At 37.9% G+C, this 16,272-nt stretch overlaps 1 protein-coding gene across 3 annotated transcripts in view; it reads right to left on the bottom strand.

Moving 5' to 3' along the window:
• The window catches only part of grid2 (glutamate receptor, ionotropic, delta 2), a 595,344-nt gene that overhangs the window by 476,485 nt on the left and 102,587 nt on the right, over window positions 1-16,272 (bottom strand). For all 3 annotated transcript variants that reach the window (XR_001477768.2, XM_015340421.2, XM_006627273.3), the window contains exon 2: window positions 6,141-6,296. Coding sequence is in view for 2 of the 3 variants with exons in the window: in XM_015340421.2 (XP_015195907.2) it covers window positions 6,141-6,296 (156 nt within the window). In the remaining variant the exon portion in view is untranslated. The remainder of the gene's footprint in view (window positions 1-6,140; window positions 6,297-16,272) is intronic.

Below are 16,272 nucleotides of genomic sequence, written 5' to 3' on the forward strand. Positions count from 1 at the left end.
CATCTGCCCTGATCATAACAAGAACATACAGTAGGAAACAAAAAAAAACAATGTTCAATAATCTGCAAGAGAATACTCAAAACACTGACAGATCAGAAATGAAAAGGCTTTTGGGCAGCATTAATACATTTTAATCCAGAAGAATTATTGTCTCTTCATGATGCATTTTCCATTTTCTTTTGAAACTCCCGAGACGTAATCTTTAAGAATCTGAACTGCAGTTACAATGCTTAACCCATAATACGTACATGATAAATAATAAAATGCTACAGGGATCTGATTTCTTTATCTCATCCTCGGCTACCTTCTGGCTGAGAATTGACTTCATATTTTCCACTTCTTTTTTAATAATAAAGTCATAGAACTGTCTAGGTAATGTTGTTTTGTTTGTAGTTTATCTTAATGTCAGTGCTACAGTGCTATCTTTAGCCTAGTTTACTTATGAAATCTGATCTGATTTTGAATGAAAGTGTGTGAATCTATTAGATACTATCAGGATGCATTATGTCAGCATCAGTAACAGAGCAAGAGCAGTAGAATAAATTATGCTTTGCCCTGCATACTTTAGGACAATGTAAAATAATGAGAGTTGCATCTAATTATGCCATGTAAAGAAATAATGCCCATTATCCACAAACAATACAGCAGCATACTTGTAGGAATTAGACACAGTACCTTTTGCATTGCTGATGTAATTTGAAAGAAGTAAGGTCCATCGTGTAATGAAAACAGCAACAGCTTGTTCTCATCTGTTATTGTTCAATCTGCTTGGTGTAAAATGTTGTTATTTTTGGCAGTAGGTTTATTACAATTTAATTCACAATTACTTGTGAGGTGTACTGTATATAAGAAAAATGTCTGAAACCCACAGTGCATGTGCAGTCGCTAAAAATATTTTGAATCATTTGTCAGCTAGAAAGGCAATGTGAAGACCTAAGTTCTCTTCCAAACTTTAACAAAAGCTGTTGATTTTCCACACCTGTCTGCATATAAACATTAGAGTAACGTAAAACAGCAGCACAGCAGGTGCTCAACACAGCATCAGCGCCCTAATACATCTAAGGAAGTAAATACACTTACACTACAGGTTTAGCTTTGTAACAGAATATGTATAATTAGTCATACAAAACTATGTATAAGCTTTTCATGTGGTTTCTATTTTGATAGATATAAAGAGGAGTAACTGGCATGTATCGAACACCTGACCTGTTACGTTTTTTACATTGCGTTAGTCTGTGATCCAGGGTGCATCCCGCCTTGTGCCCAATGAGTCTGAATTGGAAAGTGATGTGATTATTGCATTCGTGTACTGTTACATTCTGGGATAAAGACCTTTTTTATTTTGCAATACATGTGGCACATTGCAATTCCTCGTCAGTCATTTTAAAATAACTCTATTTGTGGGTCCAAGTAAGCTGTTACAAAAAAAAAAACATCATTTTGAGGGTTGCCACAACTGCTGTCGGGGAGCCTTGGCCTGGAACCAGGGAGTTAGAATTAACCTCGCGCCTTGACTGCATTGGATGAGGCTATGACAAGACTCCAAATGAGTGGGCACTTAAACAAGCCAGGCAGACCTCTGCCAAGATGAGCCTTCTATTCTGTAGACCAATAGCTTGACACCACCTACAGATAAATTAATTCAGTAAAAAGGTATTGTTTTGGTGCAACAGCAGGATGAGCAGAAACATCTTTACTGAGCTGTGTACTGACATGATTTTCAACCTGCATTAGATGTTTTGTACTAACCTTGGTGATCCAAGCTTACAGGTGTGTTTTCTTTAATTCATCAAGTGGGAAGGACTTCAATCTTTGCTAAACGTGCTGCAGAGCTTAATCAAACAAAGCAAAATAAAACAATACGTCCCAGACCCAAGACTCAAATAACAGCCCTTAGAGCATCCTCTTTTCATTTTGCTGGTAAAATACACTACAGTAAGTAGAAGGACTGTAAACCACAATATTTTCCATTAAAGCATCAAACCAGCAGGAATCTTATTTAGTTACGGCACAATACTCACATAAATTATTTGATATTGTTTACTGTTGAAAAAAAATAACAATACATAATTCCGGTGATATAATGTACATTCAGAAATATATCCTTGCAGATTCCTTTTTTTTTTGGTTTGCATGTGCTTGTGGGGTACAATACAATGATATATGCTCATCACTCTTTGCTTAGTTTAATTAACCATAATTGCTAAACTCCAGTGCCAAATGAATCAGTTATTAAAACACAGTCAGAACACTGCTGTATACCCTCAGTGGGAAGACAGATGTAAACTCTGTTCCTTGAATCCCTGGATTACATAATTATTTTGAATGTGTCTTGCTCATTTCAAGAGCACTTTGAATGTGCATCCAAAAATAAAATCAAACACATGCTGCTTCTTTTGTCTTCAGTGCACATTTAAACAAGAAAACCAACAGCTCTGCTGCTGCATTACACAGGTGAGTAGATATGGTCAGAATAAGCACAGCTTCTAGGCACACAGCCTTGTGGCATGACTGATGGTGCATCTGAACATTGGCTCATGCAACCTTCTCATTAGTCTTCTTAATTGAAATCATGGCCTTCTAATAATCCCCATCCATGAATTGGCTTCATCACTCTGTTCTCCTCCCCACAAACAGATAGACAGATAATACTTTATTAATCCCGTAGGGAAATTGATGTGTTACAGCAGTCCAGTCCAAGACAAAGCAAAACAGACATCAGAATAGTTATAAAACAAAAGACAACAAAATAAATACAAATAAATACATAGGTGTGTGCAAAATGTGCTGATCATAGTCACTGTAAAAAAGAGCTGCTGTGTAGTGAGCATATCTGTGCACTGGGGGCTGTATATTAGTGGTGATAGAGGGGGGTCCCCGTTACCTGTAAAGAGCTTTCAGTGGAGTGTCCAGGAAAGTGCTATATAAAAGTGTAAGAATTATTTATTATTAAATACATCACATAGGTCATTCAGGGAACAGAAGTTCAGGAGGAAGGTTAGATCCTAAAAAGGCACACTTCCGCTTTCCTACTTATAATACTGTATATAATCCTTATATTCATTGCCTCATCTACTGTGGGGGAGTCACACCAAACACCTTCTACACATTTTACCTATCACATTCATTAGGACCTAACTGAACTGCTGAAAAACGTGTGTGGTTGTTATCCATAAATACAGAACCTTTTTTCCCCTGGGACAGGATGTCTAAGTTCAACACCTCAAAAATCAACTTGGATAGTGAGCAATATTCCTATGGGAAGCAATCTACTCATGTACAATATGAATAAAAAACTATGCTCTCCATAATACAATCAGCTAATCCCTATTTCCTAAAACACCCCAAAAAGTATACTAACACAAATTATCTACAGTACCAGCAGTCTGGAGACCGTTTTGGTTTTCAAAGCTTTAGCTTTGAGCTTTAGAGATACAGTAATAGACTTTCTTGCTTAGAGAGTCCTGTTATTCTGATTTCGAAATGCACATTACTTCAGGGCAAATAAATTCGCTCAAAATAATACTGAGGCCACACTACAACAAGCAAACAAATTTCACGTGCGTTCTCGCTTGCATTAAACGTATCATTATAACTTATAACCCCTTAGTTCCATTTTCCAGTAATACCTGTGGATCACATTGTATGAACATTATTTTGTAATGAAAAATTCATATGAAAAGTTATTTCTGCTTCTTCAAGGAAATGAGTTCTTCTTCTTGGCCTCAAAACAGGACCACACTTTCAATGAATGCATCACCATCAGCTTGAACAGGGAGAAGAATAAGACTAACAAATTTGCACTCATTCAACAGGCTAACCTTCACGGTGTGGTATCGCACAAAGGATGAGTCACTGAAAGCTCTGACATGTATTGAAAAAGGTTTAGGACAAAAAATATACTGCGGTGGGCAGATGGTGGGTGTTTGTACACAGTAGAAAATCCTGCATCCACCAGGGATTGAACATGAGACGTGTACAATCAATTAGTACCTGGGACCTTGCCAAGCACTGCAATAGATATGAGCTTGACACTTTTTCGCAATGATATTCTTTGAATTTGAAAAAAAAAATTAAAGGCACACATCAGAATGCTTTTAAACACGGGGGAAACAGTCAGCATAACCAATCCAGTTAAAACACTCCTGTCATCAGGTTGCTGGAAAGAGATCTGAAAACCTGAAATTCCACAAGCAATAATATTATGACTCCTTTGTGCTAACACAAAGTTACATTCAGGTTCTATTTATTCAGCTTTATATCCAGTGTTCTAGTGATGTTCACTCACACGGACAAGCAACTATGCACAGCTATCAAATCAAGAAAGTTTAACATCAGAACTGCCCTTAGTACCCTTTGTGGTGCTTTTACATTTTTTAACTTCTAAACCAAATCTGGTCATGATTTGTCATTGGCTCACTGCTATTAAAACTTTGGTTATTTTTGATAGCACCCTCTTTGACGAGACATTCATGGGTAAATAATACTTTTGCTTGCATTGCAATCTTTAAAAACGGTCGCTATAGACATTCAACTCATTTATTACTATCAATTTGGTAGAAAGAGAGAGAGTTTGCTTTCGTGGTATGGCTTGGCTGAAATCTGTGATACGCTGCACTTCATCAGTACTGTATGCTTCTTCATGTGCATCATGCTTAACTTAAATTACCACGAAGTATGTTAGCTTACGGTAAGAAACATACACAGCTTGGAGCTGTAAAAAGGAGACAGGCATGGTGATTCATACCATTGTGCAACAAAATGCATGACTGAATGGTAATTGCCCAGGTGCACTCTCCTTTGTACTGCCTTTCCACCCTTGTCTATTACTGTATACAGACAAAATCTACTAACTTCAAGTACAGTGCAGTACAAACCAAATTCTCTCTCTTCAAATGTACATCCGACCTCTGCTACATTTCCGTTTAGGAGAATGTTATTTATTAATGACATACAATATAATTTAGTGACTGACAATACTGTACTTCAGTATTCTACTTTTTGTAACTAATAAAGAGCATCTATATACTGTACCCCCCACATTTCATTAATAAACCTTGTATTAGGGATTTGATTGTTTGATGATTTTATTTAAAAGTTAATCTCTACTCTGATGTTTTCTTTAAACAGCACCCAGGACAGAGTCACAATCATTTATTGGCACGGAAAGCAATGAGCAGGGGCTGCTGTGAACCTCACTTTATGTATTAGGTATGTTCAATTCAAAGGTACTAATACACAGTTTTAAGTGAAGTCTAAAATGTAGTGATACCTGCATGTGATTTGAGAATATTTTATTCCAATTGTGAACAGGTATGAGGGGATGCTGGACCAGACTGTAAGGAAATTTTCTGCTAGCAATGTAAATTTCCACTTATCAGATGGCAACCCTGACACAATTAAACCAGTGTCCATCAATTCAAATGAAAGTAGGGTCACTGGTACCTTCTTTATTCAACAGAGGCAGTCAAAGTTCAATTCATTTGTTAGAGTAGGCCAAAGAGGCTGTCACCCAAAGCTGCACCTCAGTTCACTCACATGAGTTAAACTAATAACCCCTGCATGCTGTCTGACAAATCTATTTCATGTGCAACTGCAAGACATCAAAAAGCTAGAAATGGAATGAGGACAAAACCATCACTTTTGTCTTTAAATTGGCAAAAAAAAACCCAACAAGATTCATGATTTACCTTCACTAAAATTAAATTTTATATTTATGGCCTTTAAAGTAAGGTGTACAGTATGTGCTCTTTCATGTACTTGACTAACTCTTCTAAAATGGTGAACAAAATAAAGAGGGATTTGATTGCTTGATGGGGTTTTTTAACTGATCAACACTACTTCTCCGATGTTTTCTTTAAATAGCATCCAGGACAGAGTCGTGATCATTCATCTGCACAGAAAGCAATAAGAAAGGGCAGCTGTGAACCCCAGGTACTCTGAGACAGCAGCAGAAACAATCCCACCACAGTGCTGGCAGATTATAGACCATAACAGATGAGAAGCTAAAGAGGAGCAAACGGAATAAGACAAGCAAAAAGAAGCATGAGTCTCAAGTCACATTTTGCTGTGGCTCAGTTTCTCTCCCACACCAAAAACTTTCAATAAAGGGAATGTAAGACACTACTCTGACACCCTACCTTCCTGCACAGCCTGGAAAGGGTTGTTTCCATCCACAAATTCCACAGAAATAGTGATTTTCTCTGTCTCCAAGATTTCATTATTCAGGTTGAGGTCAGCCACCGCCAGGCGAAACACTTCATCATCCTTTTTGGCAGATTCATCAAAAATCGCCCCTAGAAATGTACAGGGATAAAGAGAGAGAGAAGAAGGGAAGGTAGGCATTGTTTATTACAGATGATATCGGCATACAGGTCCACAAAGCACAGCCAGGAACAAACAGCAAGGCATCTTAATGCACACATTTTTTAAAAAAACTGGATAGTTAACAAGAAAAAAAGGAAATGGACAAGTATGTGTATTCAAACAGAAGAAGTTATTTTCAGGAACAACCTGATTAAAGCCTCCTTTTGTCGTTTAATGAGATAAAAAAACATTCTCTATGTGTGGGTGGTAGATCCATAGCTACACAGAATAAAGATTTATCAACTGCACTCTGTGAGAAACTGCATTCGAATAGCAGAGTTCTCATGGACACAAAATATTTTCAAATTCTAATCCCATACGAAAACCCAGCACACATGTATGACATGTTCAGATGCTCTGTAAGTCTTCCTCCAAAAACAGATTCAGACAGGAGGCTAAGCACACAGATACTACAACAGCCTACAGTAAAAAACTCCGGCTGTGTTAACATGTAATTTATCATTGCAAGATTCAGTCTGGGTTATTTTCTTTACATTTATACAACATAAAAACACAATTGAAACATTTTTAGGGCCATGGCTGCCACATATATCAAACATTCTGACTTACAGTACCTTGTGTGGTATGATACATACAGTATGTGTGTATCTTTGAAATGCGTTTATGTACTGTATCCCTTGTGGGGATACAGGATAATCCTGAGGATAATTGTTTTCCAACAGAAATAATAGAACAGTCTTTAATCATCATTTTCATGTTATACACAGAATACACACATTTCTATCTCTCTTCTATCAGGATGGAAATATATATACTGTAGTACTTCCAGATTCTGTTTTATGTCATAGTCTCACCTTTTCATGTGCATGTTATTTTAGATACCACTGTCATTATTATGATGATGAGTGCAAACATAATTCTGTCATCCTATAATCTCAAACCTTAACAAAAGAATAAAAACAACAAATTAAGAAAGTGGTGACTGGTTAGTTTAGAAATGAGCACACTGGCTGTATAGTTGTATTCAAATCCAGAATTATTATTTTTTTATATATTATATATATTTATATATATACTGTACTGTATATTTCTGTAACCACAGTAATCCACAGACCTACAGATGCTAAAATGTATTAAACTCAGCTCATTAAACAAATGAAAAAGAATGGGGTGAGAAGTAAACATTTGTTTTATCCATTAACTGGATTCATCTTTTTTCTTGCATAGCTTTAAAGGCAGTTTTAGCAATGAATTTTAACTGAAATATGTTTTGCCATTTAATTTAAAAATATATATCAAAAGTTTAAAATGAACTAATGAGACTACAGTATGTCTTCTTCTGAAAACTGGGAGTTTGTTTATGCTTACTGATGGAGGAGTGATATAAAATATGTACACAAAACTATCCTGTATAAAATGTTTCTATTCTATAAACACAGTAGTCTTTTAGTGATTGGAGAGTGTTCTATTGTGTTCTATTGGTTCTTATAGCTATTATTCAACTTGAAATGTAGAACAGATTAGAATTTGCACCAGGAAAAAAACTACCTAAATATACTGCTTCTCACAACATGAAATACCTTGTCAAAAACTGTAATAACAAACAACAGTCACACATATTTGTACATTTTGTTCTGTGGGTTGCAGAGCAAGGTTGTACTGCTCAAATCTAGGGTAAGATTAAAACTGAACAGTTATGCTCACTACTAATGTACATTGTGAGGAGGCAGATATCTCAGTAAGTATTATTAACTCAGTAAAAAACATACACAAAATAACAAGAGCACTCAAAAGAAATTAAACATAATACCTTTCAAACTATGTTTCTAAACAACCCACAACTTCTTGTTATGCAAAAGTTCTTACATCAGGTGGCTCAGTGGCTTCACCAGCAAGTCATGAAAATATAGTTGTCCACATTCCTTATAGCTGATCAATGGATTAATTAGGCTTATAGGGCAGGCACACCTAAAAGTCCTACAGTAGATGTCACTACTGTGTCGATGAATACTTTTGTTTGGAATTTATCCAAGCTTGCACATTAAATAATATAAAAAGTTTTGATTAACAGAAATTATCACTGAATAAAGCATTCATCCATCCATTTTCTAACCACTGTATCCAATAAAGGAGACAAAGCTTATCCCAACAAGCAACGGGCACAAGGCAGGTTACTGTCATGAACCGCACGTGAGCACTTAAACGTCACCGCATACTCACAAGCACCTCTCACCATAAACATCCCGCTCACTAATTAATCAATTATCTTTCCACACACTCTTCCCTATTTATACCCTCTCACTCCACTACGCCTCCGCTCACTATTGAGGTTCCCTCTTCCGAGCTCAACCCTTGCTTTACCTTTTTGAGAAAGAAAACTTTACACCTAATCGTCTTTTGGTTCTAGAAACCCTGGCTCAGTCCCCTGACTAGGGCATCGATTTACGTTTTTAGGATTTGGTTATTTTTGGAACTTTCCGGAACCTTTCCGGAATTAATCTACCACAGCCTCGCATAGGGTCCTAACCAGCCGCTTCGCTGCAACTCCTGACCGTTACACTCTGGTTGGATGGACGACTCCAGTCCATTGCAGGGCAGACACAGACAGGCACACTCTCACAGTCGCTCCTTTTTTGCCAAAAGCCAGTTAACAAACCAGCATGTCTTTGGACTGTGGAAGGAAACCAGAGCACCCAGAGGAAACCCATGTTAACGCAAAGAGAATACAAAAACTCCATGCAGATAGGGTCCCAGGTCCACAATTGAACCCAGCACCCCGGTCACTGCAAGGCAGCACTGCTAACCAAAGCCACAGTGCTGCCCACAATGACAGCAATGAAAATAATCATTTTGGTTTTAATAGTCTTACGTGCACATATATAAAGAGAGGTAAGAGCAGGGAGTTGCTCAGCATGCAACTGCAAAGGAAAAAGTGGAAGGACTTTAAATTCCACACTGAAGAGTGAAAAGAAATAACATTCTGTGAGGCTTCTTGACAGTTGCATTTATAGCAACTTACATTTTCACCCATTTATACAGAGCATTTTACTCAATTTGGATGATGACTAACAATTTAGATAAAAAAAGACCTTAGCTGGTGTTTGAACCCACAACCTTCTTGGTACAAAGCTACAATCTTAAGCACTGTTCCCCATTGCTGCCTCTAGTTCAGGGATCAGCAGAGGAGATATTTAAACTTCACTGAAGGTGCACTCAAAAGTAGTTTGTTTTGGCTGCCTTGTGATCAGTGACTGCCAAATTGCTAGAGAAACATGGCCTCCTTCTTCAGTGTTGACAGATTGTCCACATACATTTTACTGACTTTTACATCCTTTTTATTAAATTATACTTTCATAAAAATGGTTTTAGTACATTATGGCACTCTGTACTGATGGCTGTCTAAAGTGAGAAGCAGTCAATTAAGGTCAGGCTGAATGCAAAGTACAAAAACAAAAATCAAAGTTTGTAAATTAAAAGAGATCATTCCATACAACTTGCCCATTTGTTTTCTAGCTAAGGATTTCATATAGTCATATCTTACAGACACCCAATTGTATAAAGTGTCTGCTCTTGTCATTTTTGAATGTGCTTTCTCTTAGTCTTCTGATTCATGTTTAACTGTTTCATCTAAAGAAGTCCACTGGGTTGACTTTGTCAGTGCCTTTGAGGATTTTATCAATCTGAATGAAGTTGAAACTACCAGGTATTTTAATACCATCTCACTGGAGTAGTGTTCCTTCCATTAGTGTCTATGCATCCTTGCCTTTTTTTGTTGAAGTTACTTCTCTCTTTATTCCCCAAGTTGGAACTGTCAGTGGTGACTCAGCTTCATTTAACTGCTTCAATCTTTGCACTGGCATGAGTGGGATGAGGACACTTTCCAACACACCACCACTTCTCAGAGCCACCTCTCCTCGTGTAGTGTCAGCTGCTGGAGGGATGACGCAGCTCTCCCTGACCATACTGCAGTATCCGTCCCAGCAGGTCGAAAGGATCCCAGCTGGGTGGAATCAGAGTCTTGTAATACATGTATGTCATTCTTGTCATTCTTTTTTGATAAATATCAGATGACAGCACTCAAACAAAACTAAATTTCACAAAACAGAAGTACAGAAAATATATATTTATATTGTTCAGAAACTAGAGTACAAAAACAATTGCTCGAGCACAGTTTTGAGGACACAGATGTCAGCTTGCTGCAAACTGTAAATTTCACTAAAAGGCGAAGACTGGATGTCACAGAGGACAGTAGTTTTTTGCATTGATGTGGGAAGACACATGGATACAAATTAATACTGCACTGTTAGTTAAATACCATAATTAAAACAGTATTATTCACATTGAAATGCCACAGTGCAAGATTTGTCAGAAGGCAAAAGAAAAAAAAACACATTTTACCAAGACATATTTCTCTGCAACCCTTGCAAAAATCTCACTTTGATTTGAAGCCACTGCAAGAAACTCATAATAGGTCTTTTATCTGTAAGCTGCAATTGAGTTGCTATAGAAACAAAGCTCAAGGTGGCGGCTTCAACCTACATTAAAGCTGTGTTTTTCACCCTTGGCAGCACAATATGGGGAATTTATATTAAAATCCCAGGAGAAATGTTTTTTTCATTACTAAGAAAAAATTAAAAGTTCAACTAAAATTACAAATGTAACTATGAATAAGCAATTTAGCAGTGTAATTAACATTTGGACTTTGTTGGCAAAACATTTGCAGCTAGTATAATTTCAACATTCCAATACCTTATGACAAATATATAAACTTCAAATACAAATTTACAAAGTACGATGCACTGTACACAAAATACATATGTCAATCCAACATTTCCAGGTGTATTTAAGAATGAAATCAGATCTGAAGTTTTCCAGTAATCACAATATGCTCTTTATTACCACTAGCAGGCGTTACTGTATGAGATGCTATAAACAAGTCCTTTACTATTGAAAATATTTGTACCAGTTGCTGTTGATAAACATTTGTGTTATTTTACAAAATGGGGTATGGTAAGTTGTAAGCAAGAACACCCATTGACAGTACAATAGCTCACTTTAGTCCGGTCACTATATTATCAAAAGAGTGCTTTGTGAATACAAGACCCTCTCTCTTTCTTGGTTTTGAAACAGGTTTCACCTCAACAAATGGTTCATTATTTTGGTACTTTTTCATGCAGCCTTCTGTCACATCAAACTATGACTCCTTTCTTTAAGGGCAATTACTCCACACCTCTTATTCCCTCAGCACGTAGAACACTGAGAAATGGGTCATACTAGTCAAAACAAGCCAAAAATCAAATCTTTTATGTTGGTAAGAAATCAAGTAGATGGAATACATTATACTTCTCAAGGACATGTCGATAAACATGCACAGTAGCCCTTTCAAATGTTGAAGCATATGACCCCTCATTCTCTAGACCTCAATGTGCTTCCATTATGAATTCCATCAATCCATCACAGATTACCCCCCAGAAAACACCTGTTCCCTATCTTACCGGCTCTACTGTCGACATAGTACATTGATTAATGGTAGAAGAGCTGCACCTCCAGAGCCTGAAACGCTACTGGGAAAATGTACCCAGGATGGGCCAGGATGGGCAGAGGACAAAGTTTAGCTGAGGTAACTGATAATAATAATAATTGCTTACATTTATATAGCGCTTTTTTGGACACTCCACTCAAAGCGCTTTACAGGCAATGGGGACTCCCCTCCACCACCACCAATGTGCAGCATCCACCTGGATGATGCGACGGCAGCCATAGTGCCCCAGAACGCTCACCACACATCAGCGATCAGTGGGGAGGAGAGCAGAGTAGAGTAATTAAGCCAATTTATAGAGGGGGGTTGTTAGGAGGCCATGATTGATAAAGGCCGATGGGAAATTTGGCCAGGACGCCGGGGTTACACCCCTACTCTTTTCAAGAAACACCCTGGGATTTTTAATGACCACAGAGAGTCAGGACCTCGGTTTTACATCTCATCCGAAGGACAGCGCCTGTTTACAGTATAGTGTCCCTGTCACTACACTGGGGCATTAGGACCCACATGAGCCACAGGGTGAGCGCCCCTTGCTGTACCCACTATCACCTCTTCCAGCAGCAACCTTAGTTTTTCCCAGGAGGTCTCGCATCCAGGTACTGACCAGGCTCACACCTGCTTAGCTTCAGTGGGTTGCCAGTTGTGAGTTGCAGGGTGATATGGCTGCTGGCATGATGCACTGCAGGCGCTGGCAAACACAACTGACCGAGATGGCTCCTGGACCATGTGAGATAGGGTGTAACACAGCATCTTTCTTGTTCTGCCTACCAGGAATCTGAGCCTGGAAGCCATCAGTAAAGCCTTGTTGTTGAGTTCTGGGCTTACCTTGCACATTGTACAGGATTTTCTGAGTGCGCACATTCCAGAAAGTGTGTACTTTATGATAAATATCATCCATCATCCACATGTTAGTCATGTACTTTGATGGATGGGATTTTGCCCATTGTGCTTTCCAGCATGTAGGGGCAGCAACATCCTGGTACTGTTACCATAACATTAGTTTTTTACTGGACAGGGTTGTTAGCCTTGTACCCAACCTCCAACATGGAGGACCTGGCGCCCGACATGGGACACGAACCCACTACCCTGATATTATGAGTGTCATGCTCTATCAACAGAGCTAATCGTGGCCCAATGGAATTTGAAGCATTGCTTAAATCATAGGCAGCCACCAAAGAAGCCTTGGTTCATACAGTATCAACATGGCTAAGGATGATTAAAATAACATATTGCTCTGTTTTTAAGTCATCTAGTGCTATTACACTCAAATACCAAATACCTAATAAGAAATGCTCAAAAGCAATGTTCTCATAAAGATTTTGTCCTCAGTCTTTGTAGAATGGTGCTAGCTATAACAAATGTTTTTTTTTCCATTTTTCATCTACAAGTTCAAGCTAATCCATGTTTACTGATTAGCATTGGTCAGACAAACAAAAACAGACAGATCAACAGTGGCAGCCCATAAGGTGAAACAAGGGTCACTTTAAAAGGAATTGGGAATATTTCTCTGTTTCAATATGTTTATGTAAGATAAAACAAAAATCGAGAGGAACTTGCTGAAGACGTGCTAATGTCAGGATGGGGATCACTGCCTTTTCATTCATTTGTAGTCTGTCCTCTGTTTTCAGAGGAAGCCACTGAAGGGAGAAAAGCCTCTTCTGACAATCACAAGCTCACACTCATTACAATGAAGGCTGTCACAGTCAATCCCTACTAAACATGATTGATAACTGCACTAATTTGCAGATATATTGCTGTGGCTGTAGGAAACTAAACACTATGCAGTATGTAAATGTAGGGATCGATCATTTACTCCACAGAAGCATGTACTGAATAAAATAGTACGATAACAATGAGAAAAGCATATATTCTGCAGAAATGAAATCGCTAGTGGCATACGATTCCAACCACACTGTTCTTCTCTCCCACCATTGGTTTCCTTTGTTTAATCAGATATGTTTGTCAAGGACAATTTCTAATTCCCAGGAAAGAGCAGCAAGGTATTTTCAAGGTCAAAGCAACAACAGCATCCCATCCTGTCACAGATCTTTAATGATGAGGCTGGAGCCCCTAACCAGCTTCCAAAGGTGGGAAACAGTGGGAAATGTAGCCTGGCGCGTAGGCTTTTGCAGTTGCTGTATTGATTCATCTGCCATGCTCAAGTGTTTTCAAAGAATGATCAGAAATATCCTTAAATGAGCATGCTCCTCTTCTTGATAGCTGTCTACATGAAATTCATGAATCCAGAGTGGGTTTAAAGTTTGCTTAGACACAGTTAAATGGATACCAACTTCTCCTTAAAATTTGACAATCCTGAAGCTTTCATTCATCCAGCCTTATCTAGTGTTCTCAGCTCTTGCAATTACTTGTAATGCTTTCCTTAAGGTGAACTTAATAAAACCAACATAAAAATACATAGCAGGCTACACGTTACGGTACAGGACAAAATTGACGGAAAAACCTAACTGAAAAGAACACAAAAAAAGTTTTGTTGTGAAATCCATTACTCAAGTGCATCACCTCTACAGGACTGTGCTCTAATGCCACTGTGACACAAGGTGTTCTATAACTCAATGAACTCAACATACCTCTACAACCGTGGAATATAAAACTTATCCTAATGAAATCTGCTCTTTTTCCCTGGAAGCTTTTAAATCAGAACAGCAGCTTTCAGAAGAATGGTAGTAATATATGGTGGTGTCAGTAGTATTGAACATTTAACCCTGAATTAAAACATTCAGTTCAATATTTAATTACCACCCCCTGTCTTCTCCCCTGCTGCCCCCATTATGTGTAGGTTAAGGCACAGTGGGTGCGTTCGTTCCATTTTTAAATGCAGGCTTGATAGTCCTTTTGAAAAAAACTGTGATGGATCACACCATCAAAATGTCATTAAGTTCTTAAAAACTACAGCAATGAGAAAATACCAAAGAGAGGCAAAGACGGTAGGGACTTAGCATTTGAGGCTTTGAAGCAATAATGTCTCAGTCTATGCTCAATAAAACAAAAATCTTTAAAGGAAAGCATAGGACTCAATGTCTCTTTATCATCTGAATAGGTATGAATTCAACTGTTAAAGCCTGGTTTCTCCATTCAAAATGTCAAGTTCAATATGGCATATAAATCTCTGCATATACTGACTGAAGTATTTACATCCATAAATTGCTCACATGCAAGCTATCATAGATTTGCCTAAAAAGGCATTACAATCTGTCATCAAATGGAATTGTACGGAACACAAAACTTAGATAAAAATTAAGATAAAGAAAAATTCTGTCATACTGTAATTTGCTTTATTCAGTACTGGTTGATCCTGGCAAGCAATGGCACAATGCAGGATACACCCTGGACGTTACACCAATGTATTGCAGGGTACACATAGACACAAACAGAAATATGCACACATTCATACCAGGGCCAGTTTTCTCAGATGCCAATTAACCCATCAGTATGTCTTTGAACTATGGGAGGAAACCAGAGCATCCGGAGAAAACATAAATACAGGGAGAACATACAAACTCCACAAAGATAGCACCCCAGGTCCAGAATTAAACCCAGGAACCCAGTGCTGTGAGACAGGAATGCTAACCACTGCACCACCATGTAATGGTTACAGCAGAATTTCACAATCAAAAAAGTTAAATGGCTCAACATTTGCTTTAAACCCAGAATTCGAAATAAACCCCTTGTTTTCTAAATAGGCTCAGCTCTGGTATACATTCTTTTCATCGTTAATTGGGAACAAATAAGCACAGAATGAGACGCTTCGCATTCCCAGGCACAAAAAGCACGTCATTGCATGGATGAAGGGATCTTTGTTCCAGAGTGCATTAGTCATAACTCGAAAACAGAAACGTTTGCGCTCACCAAATCTTTTGCAGGTTGTTAAAAATGAATGGATGCTTCAATAAAAGAAAGGGACAAAGTACGCGGTAGGTATGTCATGATGCATGTGAAATAAATTGCCAGCTGAGATTGCGGCATAAGATAATGTCTTTGTTTCAGTTGGGTAACAGATATTTCTCTTATTTATTATCGCAGCAGTTTACCTTTCAAAAAGTAATCCATGTACATCCGTTGTAATGCATAAATAAGAATTTATATAGTTTATTTTCGTGTAGATCTCACTTTATCGTTCAGGTAGTTTCATCATCTGTCCTTGACTCTCAGTAATGATGAATGAATGCTTTTAGATTGTTTTGTGCACACTTTTTCACACTGCAGATATCTACTGAAAACTGTAGGATGTGCTTTGTCTTAATATACTGTACATTAATAGTAACAAATTTATCTGTATTTTAAGGAACAAATTCATAATACTTTGGATTAAACAACAAACTAGTAAATTCAGCTACATAGGTTAATATAAACAATGTCCCTTCAGTGAGATGTTAAATCTGTCTACT

The sequence above is a fragment of the Lepisosteus oculatus genome, chromosome 3, assembly GCF_040954835.1.
Source record: "Lepisosteus oculatus isolate fLepOcu1 chromosome 3, fLepOcu1.hap2, whole genome shotgun sequence".
Classification (NCBI taxonomy): Eukaryota; Metazoa; Chordata; class Actinopteri; order Semionotiformes; family Lepisosteidae; genus Lepisosteus; species Lepisosteus oculatus.